At 43.7% G+C, this 18,295-nt stretch overlaps 1 protein-coding gene across 2 annotated transcripts in view; it reads left to right on the top strand.

Annotated features, from left to right (window-relative positions):
- Positions 1-18,295, top strand: part of MDGA2 (MAM domain containing glycosylphosphatidylinositol anchor 2) — a 634,890-nt gene that overhangs the window by 591,287 nt on the left and 25,308 nt on the right. For both annotated transcript variants that reach the window (XM_075926141.2, XM_075926142.2), the window contains exons 11-12: positions 4,969-5,146; positions 15,008-15,028. In XM_075926141.2, the coding sequence (XP_075782256.1) occupies positions 4,969-5,146; positions 15,008-15,028 (199 nt within the window). The remainder of the gene's footprint in view (positions 1-4,968; positions 5,147-15,007; positions 15,029-18,295) is intronic.

The raw sequence follows: 18,295 nt of genomic DNA, 5'->3' as shown, positions 1-18,295 counted from the left end.
CACACACTGACAGGGACGATGTCTACACTAGAGACTTTTTTCCGAAAAACGGCCATTTTTCAAAAAAACCTCGCAGTGTCCACTCCTCAAGCGTGTTTTTGCGCAAAAGAATCGAAAGAACAGAGGGTTTTTTCCAGGATAGATATTCCTCATTCTCCAAGGAAGAATGCCTTTTTGGCTATGTCTAGACTGCAAACCTCTTTCGAAAGAGGCTCTTTCAAAAGAGCCTCTTTCGAAAGAGAGCGTCTAGACTGCACGCGGAATTTCGAAAAAGCAAGCCGCTTTTTCGAAAGAAAGCACCCAGTGAGTCTGGATGCTCTCTTTCTAAAAAGCCTGTTTGCTTTCAAGAACGCCTTCTTTCGAAAGAGCACTTTCAAAAGAAGGCGTTCTTCCTCGTGGAATTAGGTTTACCACCGTCGAAAGAAAAGCCGCATTCTTTCGATTTAATTTCGAAAGAACGCGGCTGCAGTCTAGACGCAGGTGAAGTTTTTTCGAAAAAAGGCTACTTTTTTCGAAAAACCCCCTGAGTCTGGACACAGCCTTTGCGAAAGAGCTCTTTCACAAAAAGGCGTGTGTGGATGGGGAAGAGAGGTTTTTTTGTGCAGAAAGAGGAAAAAGCACAGGTGGCCATTCTGTGCATAGCAATCAGCAGTCTGTACATTCTCTTTTGTGCAAAAGCGCATTGCTTTTTCGGTGCGCTTTTGCAGTGTGGACGTGCTCTTGTGCTAGAAGTTTTTGCAGAAGTTCTCTTCTGATACAAGCTTCTTGTGCAAGAAGCCTGAAGTCTAGATGTAGCTAGAGAGACATAGCTAATGGTTTTCCAAAGCATTCAGCATTCATCTAACTCAGTCCTGAGTGAAGCTAATGGAATAAATACTCCACCTCATTTTGATCTGAGCTGGATTTGTGTTGTGCATTTAATAATAGACTGGCCCCGCTTTCTTTTCCACAAATACAGATTGAAACCTTCCAGTCACTGTTTTAATGTTGCTTTTCACTGGCATCAAATGTGATGCTTTTGTAGCTTGTTTTCCCCACTATTATTGCAGCTTGCCCTTTTCTGAAAGCATTGAATTAAAAATCAGGAAAAAGAAGGGGGGTTGTTTTCAATAAACGTGATGTTCTGTAATAGCAAGATTGTAATAATTAATGGCATCAGTACACCTGCCAAGCAGAATCAGTTGAGTAGAACATCTCATTATAACAGCCTAGCACCAGCACGGTTCCTGTGGGATGTAGAGTAAATATTTAATGATTTTTTGTAATAGCCGAGAGACAATGCCTGTAATAAGCCAATGTATCTTCAGGTAATATTGAAATAACTTTGCTACCCACAATGCATAAACATGGAGTGTTTCTGGTAATTAATAAACCACTTAATGCACGAAGGGAATGATGCGGCATTGAGTATTTGTTAAACTGTCTAATTAGAGGTTTCATTTCTTGATCAAGTGCACTGAAATTGACAAAATTTATTGATTCAGAGGTTAAAGATACTTTAGAGCCTATGAACTGTAAATGTCTGCTCCTCTTTATTTGCTTCATCTCGACGTCTCATTGTTCTGTTCAATGTGGCCATCTTTCAGAGGTTCTTAGGTCTGTTAATTGTGGAATCCATTCCTGCACGGTGCCAAGTATCCTCCACTCCCATAAACTTATGCTAGAATTCTACTGTGCCATCGTGGGCTCATGTAATTGTCTCTCATATAGGTCCCATGTGAAGAGAGGTTAAAAAGACTTGGACATTTCAGCTTAGAAAAGAGGAGACTAAGGGTGGGTGGGAGGTGATCGAGGTCTATAAAGTCATGACAGGTGTGGAAAAGTGAATAAGAAAAAGTTATTTAGTTATTCCCTCAAAATAAGAACTAGGGGTCACCAAATGAAAGTAACAGACAACAGATTTGAAGGCTTCAATATCGGAGATCTAGGTGAAAGGATTATTCTAAGAGGGGTGGGTGAGATTCTGTGGCCTGCACTGTGCAGGGGGTCAGACTAGATGATCATAATGGTCCCTTCTGACCTTAAAGTCTATGAGTCTATGAGATTTAAAACAAACCAAAGGAAGTTTTTCTTCACTCAGCACACAGTCAGTCTGTGGAACTCCTTGCCAGAGGATGTTGTGAAGACTAGGACATTTAACAGGGTTCAAAAAAGAGCTAGATTGATTCATGGAAGTTAGGTCCATCAATGGTTATTAGCCAGGCTGGGTAGGAATGGTGTCCCTAGCCTCTGTTTCTCTGGAGGTGGGTGACAGGGGAGGGATCACATGAGGATTAGCTGTTGTGTCCCCTCCTTCTGGGACATCTGGAATTGGCCACTGTCGTCAGACAGGATACGGGGCTAGATGGACCTTTGGTCTGAGCCAGTCTGGACGTTATTATGTTCTTATGTTCTTAGCAAGTTATTCCATCTCTACTACAAACCTACACCAGGAACCTTGTATTTGATGTGTGTAATTTGATCCTTTAACAATTTTACTCTCAACCTTTCCTTTCTTTCTTTCTTTCTTTCTTTCTTTCTTTCTTTCTTTCTTTCTTTCTTTCTTTCTTTCTTTCTTTCTTTCTTTCTTTCTTTCTTTCTTTCTTTCTTTCTTTCTATTAATTAAATTTTAGGTTGTAGATGCTAAAGGACTGGTACAGCATGGTCTTTTGGGTAAGAGCTAAGGTATAAATTGACCTGAGAATGTGGTTGGTTCTTTGGGATTGGAAGAAGCTGTTTGAATGTGGTGAGATTGGTTTTCATAACCTCTCATCCAAGGTGTGGGGCTGGTTGTGGCAGAGGAGAAGCTGGAGTGTCTCAGGCTACATCTACACTGCAGAGTTTTTGCGCAAAACCAGCCATTTTTGCGCAAGAACTTGCGGAGCGTCCACACTACAAGCACGCTCTTGCGCAAGAAAAAGTACAGTAAATCTTAAGACCAAAAGGTTTTTTTCACAGGAGTTATTCCTCTTCCTACGAGGAATAAGATGGTTTGCGCAAAAGCTCTTGTGTAAAAAGGCATGTGTGGACAGGCAACAGGGGTTTCTTGCGCAAGAAACCCCTATGGCTAAAACCATCAGAGCTTTCTTGCGCAAGAGAGCGTCCACACTGCCATGGATGCTCTTGCGCAAAAGCACATGGCAGTGTGGGTGTGCTCTTGTGCAAGAACTTTTTGCGCAACGACTCTTGCGCAAAACCTGCACAAGAAACCTGCAGTGTAGACATAGCCTAAAGAGATTGCTAGTGCGACTTCTTGCTGGCCAGTGTGGCAAACAGAAGTGCTCTTGGTGACTGCTTTAGTGCCTTATAGTGCGATCTTGGGCTGTGATTGGCCCTGTTTCTAAGCAAGTCAACCTGATTTGACCCTCTCGGCAGTGCCCTCAGATCCCATCATATTACATCATCCCCTGGAATTTCGGGGAAGCTGGAAAACCAGAGCACACAACTGTGGTGCTTCTCCGTCCCCTGGAGGGAGGAGCAAGGTGGGATATCCTGCCTTTGCTTCACAGAATGTTTGTCATGCCTGGAATAGATTTGACACTTGTTCTACTAAGTGGCCGTTTTGCAGCAAAACTGAGTTTCTTGTAGAAAATTTCCGACCAGTTTGTGGCGGAAGCACGACCTGTTGTCACTGCAGTTGGCTGGTGCGATTCTAAGGACACATTGGTAGTAGCGCTGCTAGGCACGATAGTACCTTTATATGTATTCTCCTTTCAGGGCCCGGCCATGCTGTGAATGGATTTCAGGGATTATAACGGTATGTCTACACAGCAGCGTTATGTCAGCATAGCTGACATTATTCCAAAAGAACACAACGCGCTTCTACACAGCAAGCCGTTATGTCACAATAATGTTGAGCTGGAGCACTTCTTACTCCAACTTCTGTAACCCTTATTTCCCAAGGAGTAAGGGAAGACGGAGGAAGAGTGCTCTTCCTTCAACCTCCTGCTGTGTAGACAGCACCGTAAACCAAATGAAGCTCTATTGATTTCAGCTATGCAATTGACATTACTGAAGGTACGTAGCTTAATCGACTTTAGCCCTGTTGGGTGGACATACCCCAAGTCTCCACAAATTGGCGATCTTTCAGTGCAATCACTGAAAGATGTTCAAAATTGGGTACACGTAAGACCTACTGCAACCCAATTGATTCTCTTAGCTGAATCTGGAACTTAAGGTCAGAATTTCCAAACGTTTCTTGTTGCCATAAGATGCAAAGAAGTGCCAGTGGGATTTTCAAAAGCATAGTGGTGCATATCTGCATTTTAGGCCACAAAATATTTTTAAAGCTCTGGTCCTTGGTGTCTTGTCTTTGGTTTCTTTCCCTTACATGTTAGCATGTTTTTAAGATGAGAAACCAAACATGTTTGTTTTCCTTTGCGTGAGTCTGAAATATCGGGTAGGTATGGATGTGGAACAGCAAAACATGGAACGAGTTGTTTGAGGCATAGCAAAAGGAGGAAAGAATAGAAATAAGCCCTGGTCTCCACTAGGGAGGTATTTCAAAAGACACCCCCCCCCTTATTTTGAAATAACAAACAGAGCGTTAACATGACCGAGCCTGCTATTTCAACATAACGGGCCTTTTATTTTGAAATCAGTACTCCTGCTTTCCTCGGGGAATGAGCTTATTTTGAAATAGTTACTTCGGGAGTTGTTCTTTCAAATGTAGCTATTTCAAAATAAGTTCCTGGTATGGACATGTCCTAACTTATTTACCCTCAGATTGCAAAGGGCAGGAATTGTGGATTTTAAGGCCAGTTATCTCTGCAATCTCAATTCAATATTGCCTCAGTTATACAAATGGGACTTTTATGCGTTCGATGACGTCAGAGAGTTTCCGTGTTCTTATCTAGAGCTCATCAGGCCAGTGATGAGACGTACGCCTAATGCCATACTTCTGCGCCCCCCCGGGACTCCCTTTTCAGAATGAAATGGTGGAGAAATGTGTGACAAGCTCCAATCTTTCCCTGATTCTTTTGGTTGCAGGCCGGACAGCAGCGCTGGTGGGAGCAAGAGATCACGGTCAATGGAAACATTCAGAAAGGAGAGTTAATTACCTACAACCTGACTGAGCTGATCAAACCCGAGGCCTATGAAGTCCGCCTCACGCCCATCACCAGATTTGGGGAGGGAGATTCCACCATTCGGGTCATCAAATACAGCGGTAAGGAAACCTCCCGGTCCCAGGGAACATATTGGAATATAGGCCACGCAGTGTAATGTAACTTGTAATGTGTAGTTACAGCAAAGGCTGGCAAAATCCAGCTTGCCACCATCCCAGGACCCAACGGGAGCCTGAAGCAGGCGCTCTGCCTGCTCTGCCCCCACACGCCACTCAAAATGGCCAGCTGTGGGGACCAAGTTCTCTCTGTGCACCGCACTCCCTTGGAGAAGCTTGGCATGCTGCCCCCACCTACAGCCCAATCTCGCAGCTCCCATTGGCTGGAAACCAGCCAATGGGAGCTGCCAGGGCCATGCTTGTGGTGCAGACAAGTTTAGTCTTGAGAGAGGAAAAGTATGTGGGTGGGGGACCTGATAACGCTCTTCTAGCTTGTGAAGGGCTGCAAAAAAGATCATAGTGGTCACATGTTCTCCATGTCCACCGGGAGCAAGATAAATAGCGATCTGCTAAATCTGCAGCAAGGGAGATGTAAGTTAGCAATTAGGAAAAGCTGTGTAACAATAAAGTTAATGAAGCACTGGAATCAGCTTGTGGAATCCCTGTCTTTCAAAGAGATTAAGAGCAGATTGGAGAAGCATCTGGCCTAGGTTTACTTAGTCCTCCCTCAGCTCCGGAGGGCTGGACTTGAGGACCTCTCCATTTCTATCACATGCTGAAATTGAACAAATGGGTAGTATTGTGTCTAAGACCCCGATCCTGCAATTCAATTGTCACGGGCAGATCCTCGTCCTCGGGTGAAGTTCACTGCTATGTGCAGAGCTGGGCATGGACAGGGCTTTGTATTTCCCGGGAAATGCTATGATCTCCGTTGTTGTTTTTATTTCCCAATACAAAAGGAACGGAGCCTTTTCAAACATGGCAATGTTGATGAAAAAAGACTTTCATCCACAGTGTTTCAAACACAAAATTCAGACTAGCTCTCCATCAGACTAGCTCTTGTTTTACGGAAACCTTCAAATATTGGCAACAGTTGACTCTGAGAGCTACACAAAAACCTTAGGGTTTTTGGCAAATATTTGCTTTATGAGTTAAAGTCTCTGTTCCTGTTTGTTTCCCGTTTGTGTTCACTTTCTGCAAATATCATCATGAAAGGTCCATCTCCCACATAGAGCATTTCTGCCGAAGTCAGTGGAACTGAAGACCTAGCCTAATGACTGAAAGGATTTTTAGCTGGAAAAAATAAAGTAAATGTAAGCATATATTGGAGGATAGTTATAAAACATGCTGAAATGCACGTTTTAGCATCAGGAATCTGATTCCATGTAACTCTTGTCCAAACAGGAAACAGACTTCATGTCAAGTCAACACTAACCAGTGTAATTTCTAGACACACTAGCAGATAGCTAGTACAATGACCAGTGCCATACAAAAACTTAAGAGGGGGCTCAATTGTTGGATATCCGCTATAATAGACGGCTCCGAGATGAGCTAAGGATCACGGCCAGAATTTTTTTGTCAAATAGTTTTGAAGAAATGAATAGTTCTGAGAAAATTGTTAGCTGTTTGGGCACAATTCAGGGAAAGGAAAATAGGCTACATTTGTCAAATGAATGATTCATGATCTGTTATCATTCCAATCATGATTCAGCCAAATATCAATCATTTATCTTTGGTTACATCTACACTGCAACGCTATTTCAGGGTACCAGAGTATCCTGAAATGGCAATTCTGTATCTTCACAGCAAGCCCGTTATTTTGGGCTTGCTATTCCGATGTCCCTGTAAACCTCATTCTACGAGGAGTAAGGGACGTTTCGGAATAGCGCTTTATTTTGAAATTTGGCACTGTATAGACAGCACCAAATGATGAAATAAGCTATTTCAAAATAGCATTGAAATAAGATATACAAATTGTGTCACTCAAATTGCGTATCTTATTTTGAGTTAAAGTACAGTGTAGACACACCCCTTGTGTGTTAATATCTACAAGGGAAAAACGACATGAAAGAACCAAAAATATCAATTGCACAGGACCATGTTTGTACTTTTCACTTGTGGAAAGTAAGCCGACACTCAAGGTGAGACAAACTTAAGAGTTTTGCATTTGGAAGAATGCAGTTGTCTGAGGCCAGGCCCACACGAAGGGACTATGTTGATCCAAGGTACACAACTCCATCTAGTTTGACTTATTATGGCGTCTTCTTTGTGTGGATTAATGGGAGAAACTCTCACATTAACCTTACTTACTCTTCCCACGCCAGTGAAGTACTGGAGTCAATTGGTGCGTGATCAGTGGTTGATTGAGTTGGGCTTTACTAGACCCACTAAGTCGACTCCTGAGAGATCGATCCTCATAGCACCGATCTCCCAGTAAGTATAGTCAAGGCTTAATCAACATATTTGTGTCCAAACATTTGATTTAACCAGAGCAGGTGCTGAAAGAAGAAACATTTTAATAGAAATTCAAGGGGAAAAGTGGTTATTAATCGACAGCTAGCCTGACTCAAATAATCCAAAGGACAATGTAGTTTTGTATAAGGGAAAAAACTTCCAGAACCCAATACTCGAGGATACTCTCTTACCTTTCGCAATACGTCTACTAAGTAGAGACGTGCTATTCTTTCCATTTTGCAGAAATCATGGCCTGGAGATATTAAGCACTTTGCCCAAGGTCATTTGAGGCGTATGCAGGAAAACATGGAATTAAACATAGGTCATGTAAGTTTCATGAGTCCCATCTTAGTAGCTCAACCCCTGGATCACCCTTCCTCATCCTAAGAGGTACAAAGAGCAGCATCCAACAGATGGGTACTTAGCACATCTCCTCACTGTCTCCTCTGGTGGTGGTTGTTGCCTGTGGAGCACAACAGGTTGCTTTACAAGTTAGCTGTGGCAGCATGTGAGAGGCAAACACACTCCTGCCCCACAAGATTACTTGCTGCAGTCAGGGGTTTGCTGACTAATTAAGTCATCTGAAGTGTTTAGCCTTGCCCCGGCAGAGCCCCTCCTGCTTGCGAAAGAACGGCCCTACTGGGTAGGACCAAAGGTCCATGTAGCCCAGTGTCCTGTCTGCCAATGGTGGCCAATGCCAGGTGCCCCCAGAGGGAATGAACAGAACAGGGAATCATCAGGTTATTCCCTCTAGTTATTTATCTAGTTCTTTTTTTGAACCCTGTTAAAGTCCTGTCCTTCACAACATCATCTGGCAAGGAGTTCCACAGATTGGCTGTGCGCTGCATGAAGAAAAACATCCTTTGGTTTGTTTTAAACCTGCTACCTGTTAATTTCATTTGGTGACATGTTATGGAATCAAGTAAATATTTTTCTTTATTCACTTTCTCCACACCAGTCATGATTTTATAGACCTCTATCCTGTCCCCCCTTACTCTTCCTCTTTTCTAAGCTGAAAAGTTCCAGACTTTTTAATCTCTAGGGCACCTGTTCCAAGAGTAAGAACGTGCTTCTTCCAGAGGACTTTTTTTCTCTGATCTGTCACTAATACAGATCTGAATGAAATGCACCCCACCTCGTGGCGGGACCCAGTATTGGGACTCTAGACCATCCCTGATAGACATTTATCTAACCTGCTCTTCAATATCTCCAGTGATGGAGATTCCACAACCTCCCTAGGAAACTTATTCCAACGTTTGACTACCCTGACAATTAGGAACTTTTTCCTAATGCCCAACCTAAACCTCCCTTGCTGCAGTTTAAGTCCATTGCTTCTTGTTCTACCCTCAGAGGCCAAGAAGAACAATTTTTCTCTCTCCTCCTTGTGACCCCCTTTTATATACCTGAAAACCACTATCATGTCCCCTCTCAGTCTTCTCTTTTCCAAACAAAACAAGCCCAGTTCTGTCAGCCTTCCCTCATAGCTTTTCTAGACCTTTAAGCATTCTTGATGCTCTTCTCTGGATCTTCTCCAGTTTCTCCACATCTTTCATGAAATGTGGTGCCCAGAACTGGACCCAATACCCCAACTGGGGCCTAACCAGCACAGAGTAGAGCGGAAGAATGACTTCTCGTGTCTTGCTCACAACACACCTGTTAATGCAGCCCAGAATCATGTTTGTTTTTGTTGCAACAGCATCATATTGGTGGCTCATATGTAGCCTGTGGTCCACGGTGACCCCTGGATGCTTTTATGCAGGAATCCTTCCTAGATCGTTGCTTCCCATTCTGTATGTGTGAGATAATAAAAAATATAATCAGGCAGCTGAAGATACAGTGTATTTAATATAGGTACTGACTTCAGAAGTCACTGTTAGTTTTTTTAATGAGGTGTCTAAGAATATTTCCTTCTGCAGGCCCAGGGCTGGACTCGATGACCTCCTGAGGTCTCTTCCAGCCCTGGGATTCTATGAATATTAGAGTGGCCATACTGGGTCTGACCAATAGTCCATCTAACCCAGTGACCTGTCTTCCTATAGTAGTCACTGCCATATCCTTCAGAGGCAAAGAACAGAACAGGAGAATTTGTTGTGATCCATGCCATCCTCCGGTCCTTGCTTCTGGCGGTCAGAGGGTTAGGGACACCCCAACCATGGAGTTGCATCCTTGACTAACTTGGCCAATTGTCATTGATGGGCCAGTCCTCTGAGAGCTTCTCTAATTCTTCTTTGAACCCAGTTATACTTGTGGTCTTCACAACATCTCCTGGCAGTGAGTGAAATTGTGTGTGTTCTTTGGATTCCCACATAAGGCCATCTCAGTCGTTCCTTATTCAAGTTTTTAACTTTGGAAGGATTTCATAGAATCCTAGAATCCCAGGGCTGGAAGAGACCTCAGGAGTCATCAAGTCCAACCTCCTGCCCAAAGCAGGACCAGTCCCAACTAAATCAACCCTCTCCTGAGTGATTTGAGGTAAATTTAAATAGGTTCATATACAGGGTTCATAAATGGAAAGAAACTTCCATGTTGACTATGTGAAAGTGTCCTTTTGTTTACCAAGGAGTAGAAAATGAGAACATAGAAGAGTTCTCTGCCAAGGATTGTGTGGCATGACCTGCTTGGGCATGGATCACCAGAAATAAAGCCTCAAAACTAAAGTGCCTGCAGGCCTGGAGGAAAAAGTTAAGTGAACAGACAGAACAGATGTAGCAGAATCCAATAGCTTTATCACAATTCTGTAAGTTCTGAGAACACTGTGGGGCTGTGTCTACACTAGGCCACTTATTCCGGAAAATCAGCTGCTTTTCCGGAATAAGCTGCGAACTGTCTACACTGGCCCTTGAATTTCCGGAAAAGCAACGACGTTGAACTGTACAAAATCAGCCGCTATTCCAGAAAAACTATTCTGCTCCCACTCGGGCATAAGTCCTTATTCCGAAACACTGTTCCGGAAAAGGGCCAGTGTAGACAGCCCAGTAGTCTTTTCCGGAAAAAAGCCCCGATCGTGAAAATTGCTATCGGGGCTCTTTTCCAGAAAAGCGCGTCTACATTGGCCACAGATGCTTTTCTGGAAAAAGGGCTTTTCCGGAAAAGCAGCCTGCCAAGGTAGACGCTCCTTTTCCGGAAAAACTGAAAACGGAATAGTATTCCGTTTTAGGCATTTCCGGAAATTCATGCCAGTGTAGACAAAGCCTGGGTGTGTCTAGGCAGTGACACTATTTTGGGATACTACTGATATCCCGAAATAGCCTTTTCCACATCTCAACAGCGTGCCCGTTCTTTCGAAATAGCTTTCAAAACAACGGGCATGCTATTCCAACGCCCCTGTAAACCTCAATCCATGAGGAGTAAGAGATGTTTTGGAAGAGTGCTCTATATCTAAATTAACTCCAGGTAAGCTACGCAATTTGCAGAGTTCAGATTGCATAGCTCATTTCGAGCTAAGGGTGCAGGGTAGACGCACCCTGTCAGACCCAAGAGCGTCAGGATGAAGGAACTCGAACGGTTATAACTCTGAACTTCAAAGATTTTCTAGATGGTTCGAACTCAACCTGGGGAATGAAGTCCTTCCATCATCCATTAGCTTCTTTTCATGGCTAATTTTACTTGCAATGTCTGGCTCACGCAGCCGACCTTTCAGAAATGAGAATTTGAGAATCATTTGCCCATGCTTTATCGTTCCCTGCTACAGTACATAGGAGAGTGCTTTTCTTTTGCCAGTTCACTGTGTGTAAATAAGTTCAGCCTAACCATAGTTGAATTTGTTATTCTGTTTTTGTCAATCAGTATGAGCCGAAGCCGTCTTGGCCCCCAGCCCTTTTGGGTCTGGTTGCTCTACTCTGAGCAGTCTGAAAAGCATGACTCAAGGTGACCCATTAATGATAGTTTCTATAAAAGCTTCTCTGTGCAATTACAAAGCAAGCCTCACTAAATGCAGTTTCTGGCAATTTCAGCTAATTCTGAGCTCAGCCACTCAAGAAGCACAGCCAATGAATATTTCTTGGAGAGTGAAAGGTAATTTGTTTAACGAAGGCATGTGAGGTTATCTAATGGAAGTTAACGACCAAGTTTCTCTGGCAAATCACAGATCATTCTTTTCAGCTGCTAAACAAGAGGGGTTTTTAAATGTCAGGTTGAATCTCCAGCTAACTACAACTCATGAAGGAAGGTCAGAAGGAAAGTACTTATAGCCATAAACAGAGCTGGTGACTAGCAGTATCAACAGGTGGAGCAATGATTGGGTAGAAGTCTGTTATTAACAAAGCCTTCATCTCCACATCCGCAATTTGGGAGGGTTACAGGGTTTCCTCAAACATTATTTGAGGGCAAAATTAAATTGCAGTTTCTTTAGATCAGTGTTTCTCTCTGATTCTGGACCAAAACGCACAATCCCTCATGAGTAAATGTTACAAAAACAGGTCTCTGTTTCCTAAATAACAACTCAAATCCACACTTGTGCATGATCTATGGACCATTTAATTCACACTTGAACTGTATGATGAGGTCTTCAGGGGACTCTTTAGGCAGGGATAAATTTCATCCCTACTCCAATAATTAGGAACCCATCATTCTGATTTCAAAAAGAAGGTGAATAAGGAAAAGTTATTTGTTTCCATAACACAAGAACATGGGGGCACCATATTAAATTAATAGGTAGCAGGTTTAAAACAAACAAAAGGAAGTCTTTTTTCATGCAGCGCGCAGTGAATCTGTGGAACTCCTTGCCAGAGGATGTTGTGAAGAGCAGGACTTTAATAGGGTTCAAAAAAGAACTAGATAAATTCATGGAGGTTAGGTCCATCAATACTTATTAGCCAGGATGGGTAGGAATGGTGTCACTAGCCTCTGTGGGTGTGTCTAAACTACAGGGTTTTGTGGACAAAGGTGGACTTTTGTCAATAAAACTATACCTGCATCTACACTACCACCGAGTTCCGTCAACAGTAAGTCGCCAGAATGCGGCAGTTTTGTCGATGGCAGTAAACCTCATTCTACGAGGAATAATGCCTTTTTTCGACAAAGTTATGTTGAAAAAAGGCGCTATTGCATCCACGCTGTGCTTTTTCAAAAGATAGTGTCTAGACTCTCTGTTGAAAAAGCGGCTTTCTTTGTCGACAGAACTGGCTGTAGTCTAAACACTCTTTTTCGACAGAGGCCTGTAGTCTAGACGTACCCTGTTTGTCGGAGGCTGGAAATGGGTGACAGGGGAGGGATCACTTGATGATATGGAGGGAAAATGGGAATATGAATCCAAAGGAGTTCAAAGCAGTTATACCACGGATCTACGAACCGCACAATCACATTTATCGACCATTCTCCGAGGCTTCACATTACTGCACCTTATCATCCTGCTTTGGATCTGTGTGGATTAGAAGAGTCATTACTGTAATATTTTCTAAAATTACCGTCTTAACCTTCCAAGTTTATAACCCTTCTCGGATATGCATCTGATATGCATATATTGTACCTGGAAGATCACAGAGAGGACGCTGGGATAATAGATTTAAGAACTCTATTTTATTAATATCCTGGCCAAGAGCTGTCAATCTTTTAGTGTTTGAAAGGTAAGTATAGACTGCAACTAGTGAGCAACGACAGACCCGGCTTGGTCGTGTACTCGTTTCTAGAGTAGGATACTTTCTGTGCTTTACTTCCTCTTCAAGGAAAAGGACATTCTGCCCACCGTGCTGTTGTTTGAGCGCCGACGGGTGCTTGTGAGGAATGCTACAGTTTCTGTTTCTTTCCCAACCATGGTTTTCCAACTTAAAACTTCAGTGAAAAAGGGGGGCAGCTGGAATTTCCCTGAGCGGGCCCACAGCTCCCAGCCCTACATGCACCCAGCCCCCAGCTCTCTTACGGTGCCTCTGCATCAAAAACGATCTGTCCTCCCGGTACCCAGCTCCACCCTCTCCTCCTACTGCCCCACCCCCCATCCAGCCCTCTTCACCCCTCCATTGCCCCAGTGCTGAGCTCTCTACAGGCTCCCAGCCCTGCACCCAGCCCCATGGTTTCACCCAGCGAGATGGGTAGGCTGATGGACAGCATCCTGGGAGGGTCCAAGCAGTTCTGGGAGCCCTTGACCACATCCTCCATCTCCATCTCCACTTCCCCAAGACGCTTCAAGAGCCCAGGTCCAAACGTCCGAACCTCTGGGGGGCTGGGACTCCAGATGCCAGCACCATTGAAATTTGGCCTGGCTGCCCCTCGATCATGTCTTCCCGGAAGGGTGGGAAACCCGGACCCTCTTGTCTCCTCCTTTGTACCCCTGCAAACCAGAAACCATGTGAAAGGGGAAGTGTGAACTAGGCACAAATGGCAGGTGTGACATTTCACACACCGACATCTTTAAACACATAAGAATGAATACTTTATGGACGAAAATCCCATCATAGAGGGCTGGTGCATTGCTCTGACCCCATGGTAAGAGGAGAACAGGGTCTAATGTGAATCCTCTGCGCTCTGTGAATTTTACACGTTTTCCAGCATGTGTTCGCATGAGCAATAAGACATCAGCCGGCTGTTTGCTGGAAAGCTACCTTCTCCCTTAAAATAGGTGAGAGGGTCTAGGTGATGGTCACTAGGAGCCAGGGTCTCAGATGATGGTCTCTAGGTTTGAGGGTCTAGGTGATGGTCACGAGGTATGAGGGTCTCAGATGATGATCTCTAGGTGTGAGGGTCTAAGTGATGGTCACTAGGTGCCAGGGTCTCAGATGATGATCTCTAGGTGTAAGGGCCTAAGGGTGTGTCTAGACTACATGCCTCCTTCGACGGAGGCATGTAGATTAGCCAGATCGGAAGAGGGAAATGAAGCCGCGATTAAAATAATCGCGGCTTCATTTAAATTTAAATGGCTGCCCCGATCTGCCGATCAGCTGTTTGTCGGCAGATCGGGAGAGTCTGGACGCGATGCCCCGACAAAGAAGCCTTTCTTCATCGACACAGGTAAGCCTCGTGAAACCAGGTTTACCTGTGTCGATGAAGAAAGGCTTCTTTGTCGGGGCATCGCGTCCAGACTCTCCCGATCTGCCGACAAACAGCTGATCGGCAGATCGGGGCAGCCATTTAAATTTAAATGAAGCCGCGATTATTTTAATCGCGGCTTCATTTCCCTCTTCCGATCTGGCTAATCTACATGCCTCCGTCGAAGGAGGCATGTAGTCTAGACACACCCTAAGTGATGGTCACTAAGTGCCAGGGTCTCAGATGATGGTCTCTAGGTGTAAGGGTCTTAGGTAATGGTCTCTAGATGTGACAGTCTAGGTGATGCCTGAGATTGCTGTGAAGGAGCACGTTCATCTGAGGAAAGAAGGAACATCTCCTGTTACTCAATGGTGACTTCTTTAGACCACGACAGAGCTGCAAAATCCTCTCCATCCAGCAGGAAGGTGGTGCTCACCCAAACAGTAGGCAGCCCTCAGATGGTCCCCAGTGGAAGATGTAGAATCAGCAGAATAGCGGTTGTAAGAACGTTTTCAAATCACACTAATTTGTGTTCTTCTCTCTTTCTTCCAGCTCCAGTCAATCCTCACCTAAGTAAGTATCTTTATCCTTTCCTGCGCGTCTTCCATGGAAGAATTAGCTTTGAATTGAGGGTTGCTTCGTGGTTATGCAATAAATGGGCCGTGTTTCGTTTAAAGCAATGGTCCGTGGATTCCGTAAGGTCCATGTTAGTTCTGTCACGCATGACTTGCACTCCCGGTTGGAACACATGGGGTTTTTTTTAATTCCCAGTTGCTAAACCAAGAGTGCTCCAATCAAGAGAAGATTGGGGCTTCCAGATATGCCCATTCCCCTGTGCTCCTAATTGCTGATTAATCCCTGAAGGTCTTATGCTTTCCAAGAACCTCCAGTTCTCTGAGCAAACAGTCCTTGATTAACAGTGAAAGGGGAAAGTGAATGTACACAAATGGGTGCAGCTCTGGGTTCCTCAGCGAAATTTGGACAGAAATGTCATTATTTAGCCATGTAGCCCCCCACCCACACTTCCTGGGTTTGTACCATTAGGCTAATAATCTTGAAAGAAAAAGCATTTGCATACGGTTGTTAAAACGTCCTCTTTTTCTTTCCTGTTGGACCAGAATCTGGTCATAACTTCGTCTATCTGTACCTACCTTCAGGACTGATAAGGGAGATTAGCAGTGGCTGCGTGCCATAGTGATTCCATGCTTTGCTTTGGAAAGGTGTGCACTTGTACTAGGAAAGGACAAACTGGTTGAAATAAATAAGAAAGAACCAGAGTGATGATCCCTAGAGCGGTCAAACTGAATAGTTACCGAGGTTCTGTAAACTACTGTATTGAACCCAAGAATGGCCATACGGGGTCAGACCAATGGTCCATCTAGCTCAGGGTCCTGTCTTCCCACAGTGACCAGGTGCTTCAGAGGAAATAAACAAAAGAGGAGAATATATTGAGTGATTCATCCCATTATCCAGTCTCTGATTCTGGCAGTCAGAGGTTTTGGGACACCTGGAGCATGGGGTTGTGTTCCTGACCATCATGACTAATAACCATTGGTGGACCCTATCCTCCATGAACTTATCAAATTCTTTTTTGAACCTGGTTATGCTATTGTTGGTTAACTTTTCCTTTCCATTCATTCTGATATTGACACACCTAGGAGTTCAGAGGTGTTGAAATAACACGAGAAAAGGGTGGGATTTTTTGTTTGTTTGAGCTGGAAGGGATCCAGTGGAAGACACGGTGAATATCTATGTAGAAACAAGACATGAGAAGTCATTCTTCCACTCTACTCTGTGCTGGTTAGGCCTCAGTTGGAGTATTGTGGTTCTGGGTAACATTTCAAAAAAGATGTGGAGAAATTGGAGAAGGTCCAGAGAAGAGCAATAAGAATGATTAAAGATCTAGAGGATATGCACTATGAGAGAAGGCTGAAAGAACTGGGCTTGTTTAGTTTGGAAAAGAGAAGACTTGAGAGGGGACGTGATAACGGTTTTCTAGTATCTAAAAGGGTGTTACAAGGAGGAGGGAGAAAAATTGTTCTCCTTGGCCTCTGAGGACAAGAACCAATGGGCTTAAACTGCAGCAAGGGAGGTTTAGGTTGGACATTAGGAAAAACTTCCTCATTGTCAGGGTGGTTAAACACTGGAATAAGTTGCTTAGGGAGGTTGTAGAATCTCCATCTCTGGAGATATTTAGGAGCAGGTTAGATAGACATCGATCAGGGATGATATAGACAATGCTTAGTCCTGCCCTGAGGGCAGGGGACTGGACTTGATGACATCTCGAGGTCCCTTCCAGTTCTAGCATTCTATGATTGTATGAAGCAGTGTTGTAGCTCTATTGGTCCCTGGAGATTAGAGAGACAGAGTGTGGGATGTGATGTCTTTTCTTGGATCAATTTTTGTTGGTGAGAGAAACTAGCTTTTGAGAGAGCTTTTCTTCCAGACTGGGAAATTTAGTGGAGACATTTCAAGTCCCTCTGGTGAATATCTTCGAGGGGTAGCCATGTTAGTCTGTAACTTTAAAAACAACAAGTGATCCTGTAGCACCTTAAAAACTAACCAAAATATATAGACTCATGAGCTTTCATGGGCAAAACCCACTTCATCAGATGTGTTGGTTTCTGTTATTTCCACTCCAATTCATCTGAGGAAGTGGGTTTTGCTCACAAGTCTATATGTTTTGGTTATAGACTCTAAGGGTATGTCTACACTAGCTCATTAATTTGAGGTAGGTAGGCAAATGAGGTGACCGGAGTTGCAACTGAAGCCTGGGATTTAAATATATTTGGCTTTATTTGCATGTTCCCATCCAGTCGCCATTTTGAAATTTCACTAGCCTAAATTTCACTAGGCTACACGCGGCAGTGAATCGTTAATCCGAACTAAATCCTTAGTTCGAATTAACTGTTACTCCTCATGAATGAGGAGTAACAGGTCATTTGAACTAAGGACTTAGTTCAAATTAATGTTTCACTGCCGCGTGTAGCCGCGTGGCAGTGAGATCGGGCTAGTGAAATTTCAAAATGGCGACCGAATGGGAACATGCAAATAAAGCCAAGGATATTTAAATCCCGGGCTTCATTTGTAACTCTGGTTGCCTCATTTGCCTACTTAGCTCGAATTAACGAACTAGTATAGACATACCCTAAGATGCCACCAGTGAATATCTTGTTATTCGTACCCAGGATTTTGAAAAAAACACTGTAATCCTGTATAGAATGAGATGCACAAACAGATGAAAACAGATCTTTCTTATTGTTTCTCCAAAGGCAAAGCAAGCTAGCTTTATGAAAAGATGTTACTACACCGAAATCCATATACATTTACTTATAGCAGTGATATGTGACAAAATATCCCAGTAGAGATACTTGACAAAAATAAATCTCAATAAGCATTTTGGTTGTGTGCTGAGCTTTAGGGACTCTTGCAGCAAATTGAATGAGATCAAAACTGCTATGGGCCATGAGAAACATACCTTTTATGGCCCATGCATGGTGTTTAGTCAGATGTGCGATAATATGGCTGGAAAGAGAAGAAGTCTAGAGTACTTAAGGCCCATCAGCATTTTTTCTATCTGCCAGCCACAATCCGGAGTAAAACTGGATCTCAGCTGCTGCGAACAGTTTCTCGTATTCTGTAATTCGAGAATGCAGTGGAACCTCAGAGTTACAATAGACTTGGGAATGGAGGTTGCTCGTCACTCTGAAATGTCCGTAGCTCTGAACAAAAAGTTATGGCTCTTCTTTGAACTGTTTACAACTAACCATTCACTCTGAAAGCTTTCAAACTTTACAATGTAGAAGACAAATGCTACTTTTCACCATCTTCATTTTAATG

The sequence above is a fragment of the Pelodiscus sinensis genome, chromosome 5 (assembly GCF_052426305.1).
Source record: "Pelodiscus sinensis isolate ZL-2025 chromosome 5, ASM5242630v1, whole genome shotgun sequence".
Lineage (NCBI taxonomy): Eukaryota > Metazoa > Chordata > Testudines > Trionychidae > Pelodiscus > Pelodiscus sinensis.
This window is presented reverse-complemented; position numbering and strand designations above follow the sequence as displayed.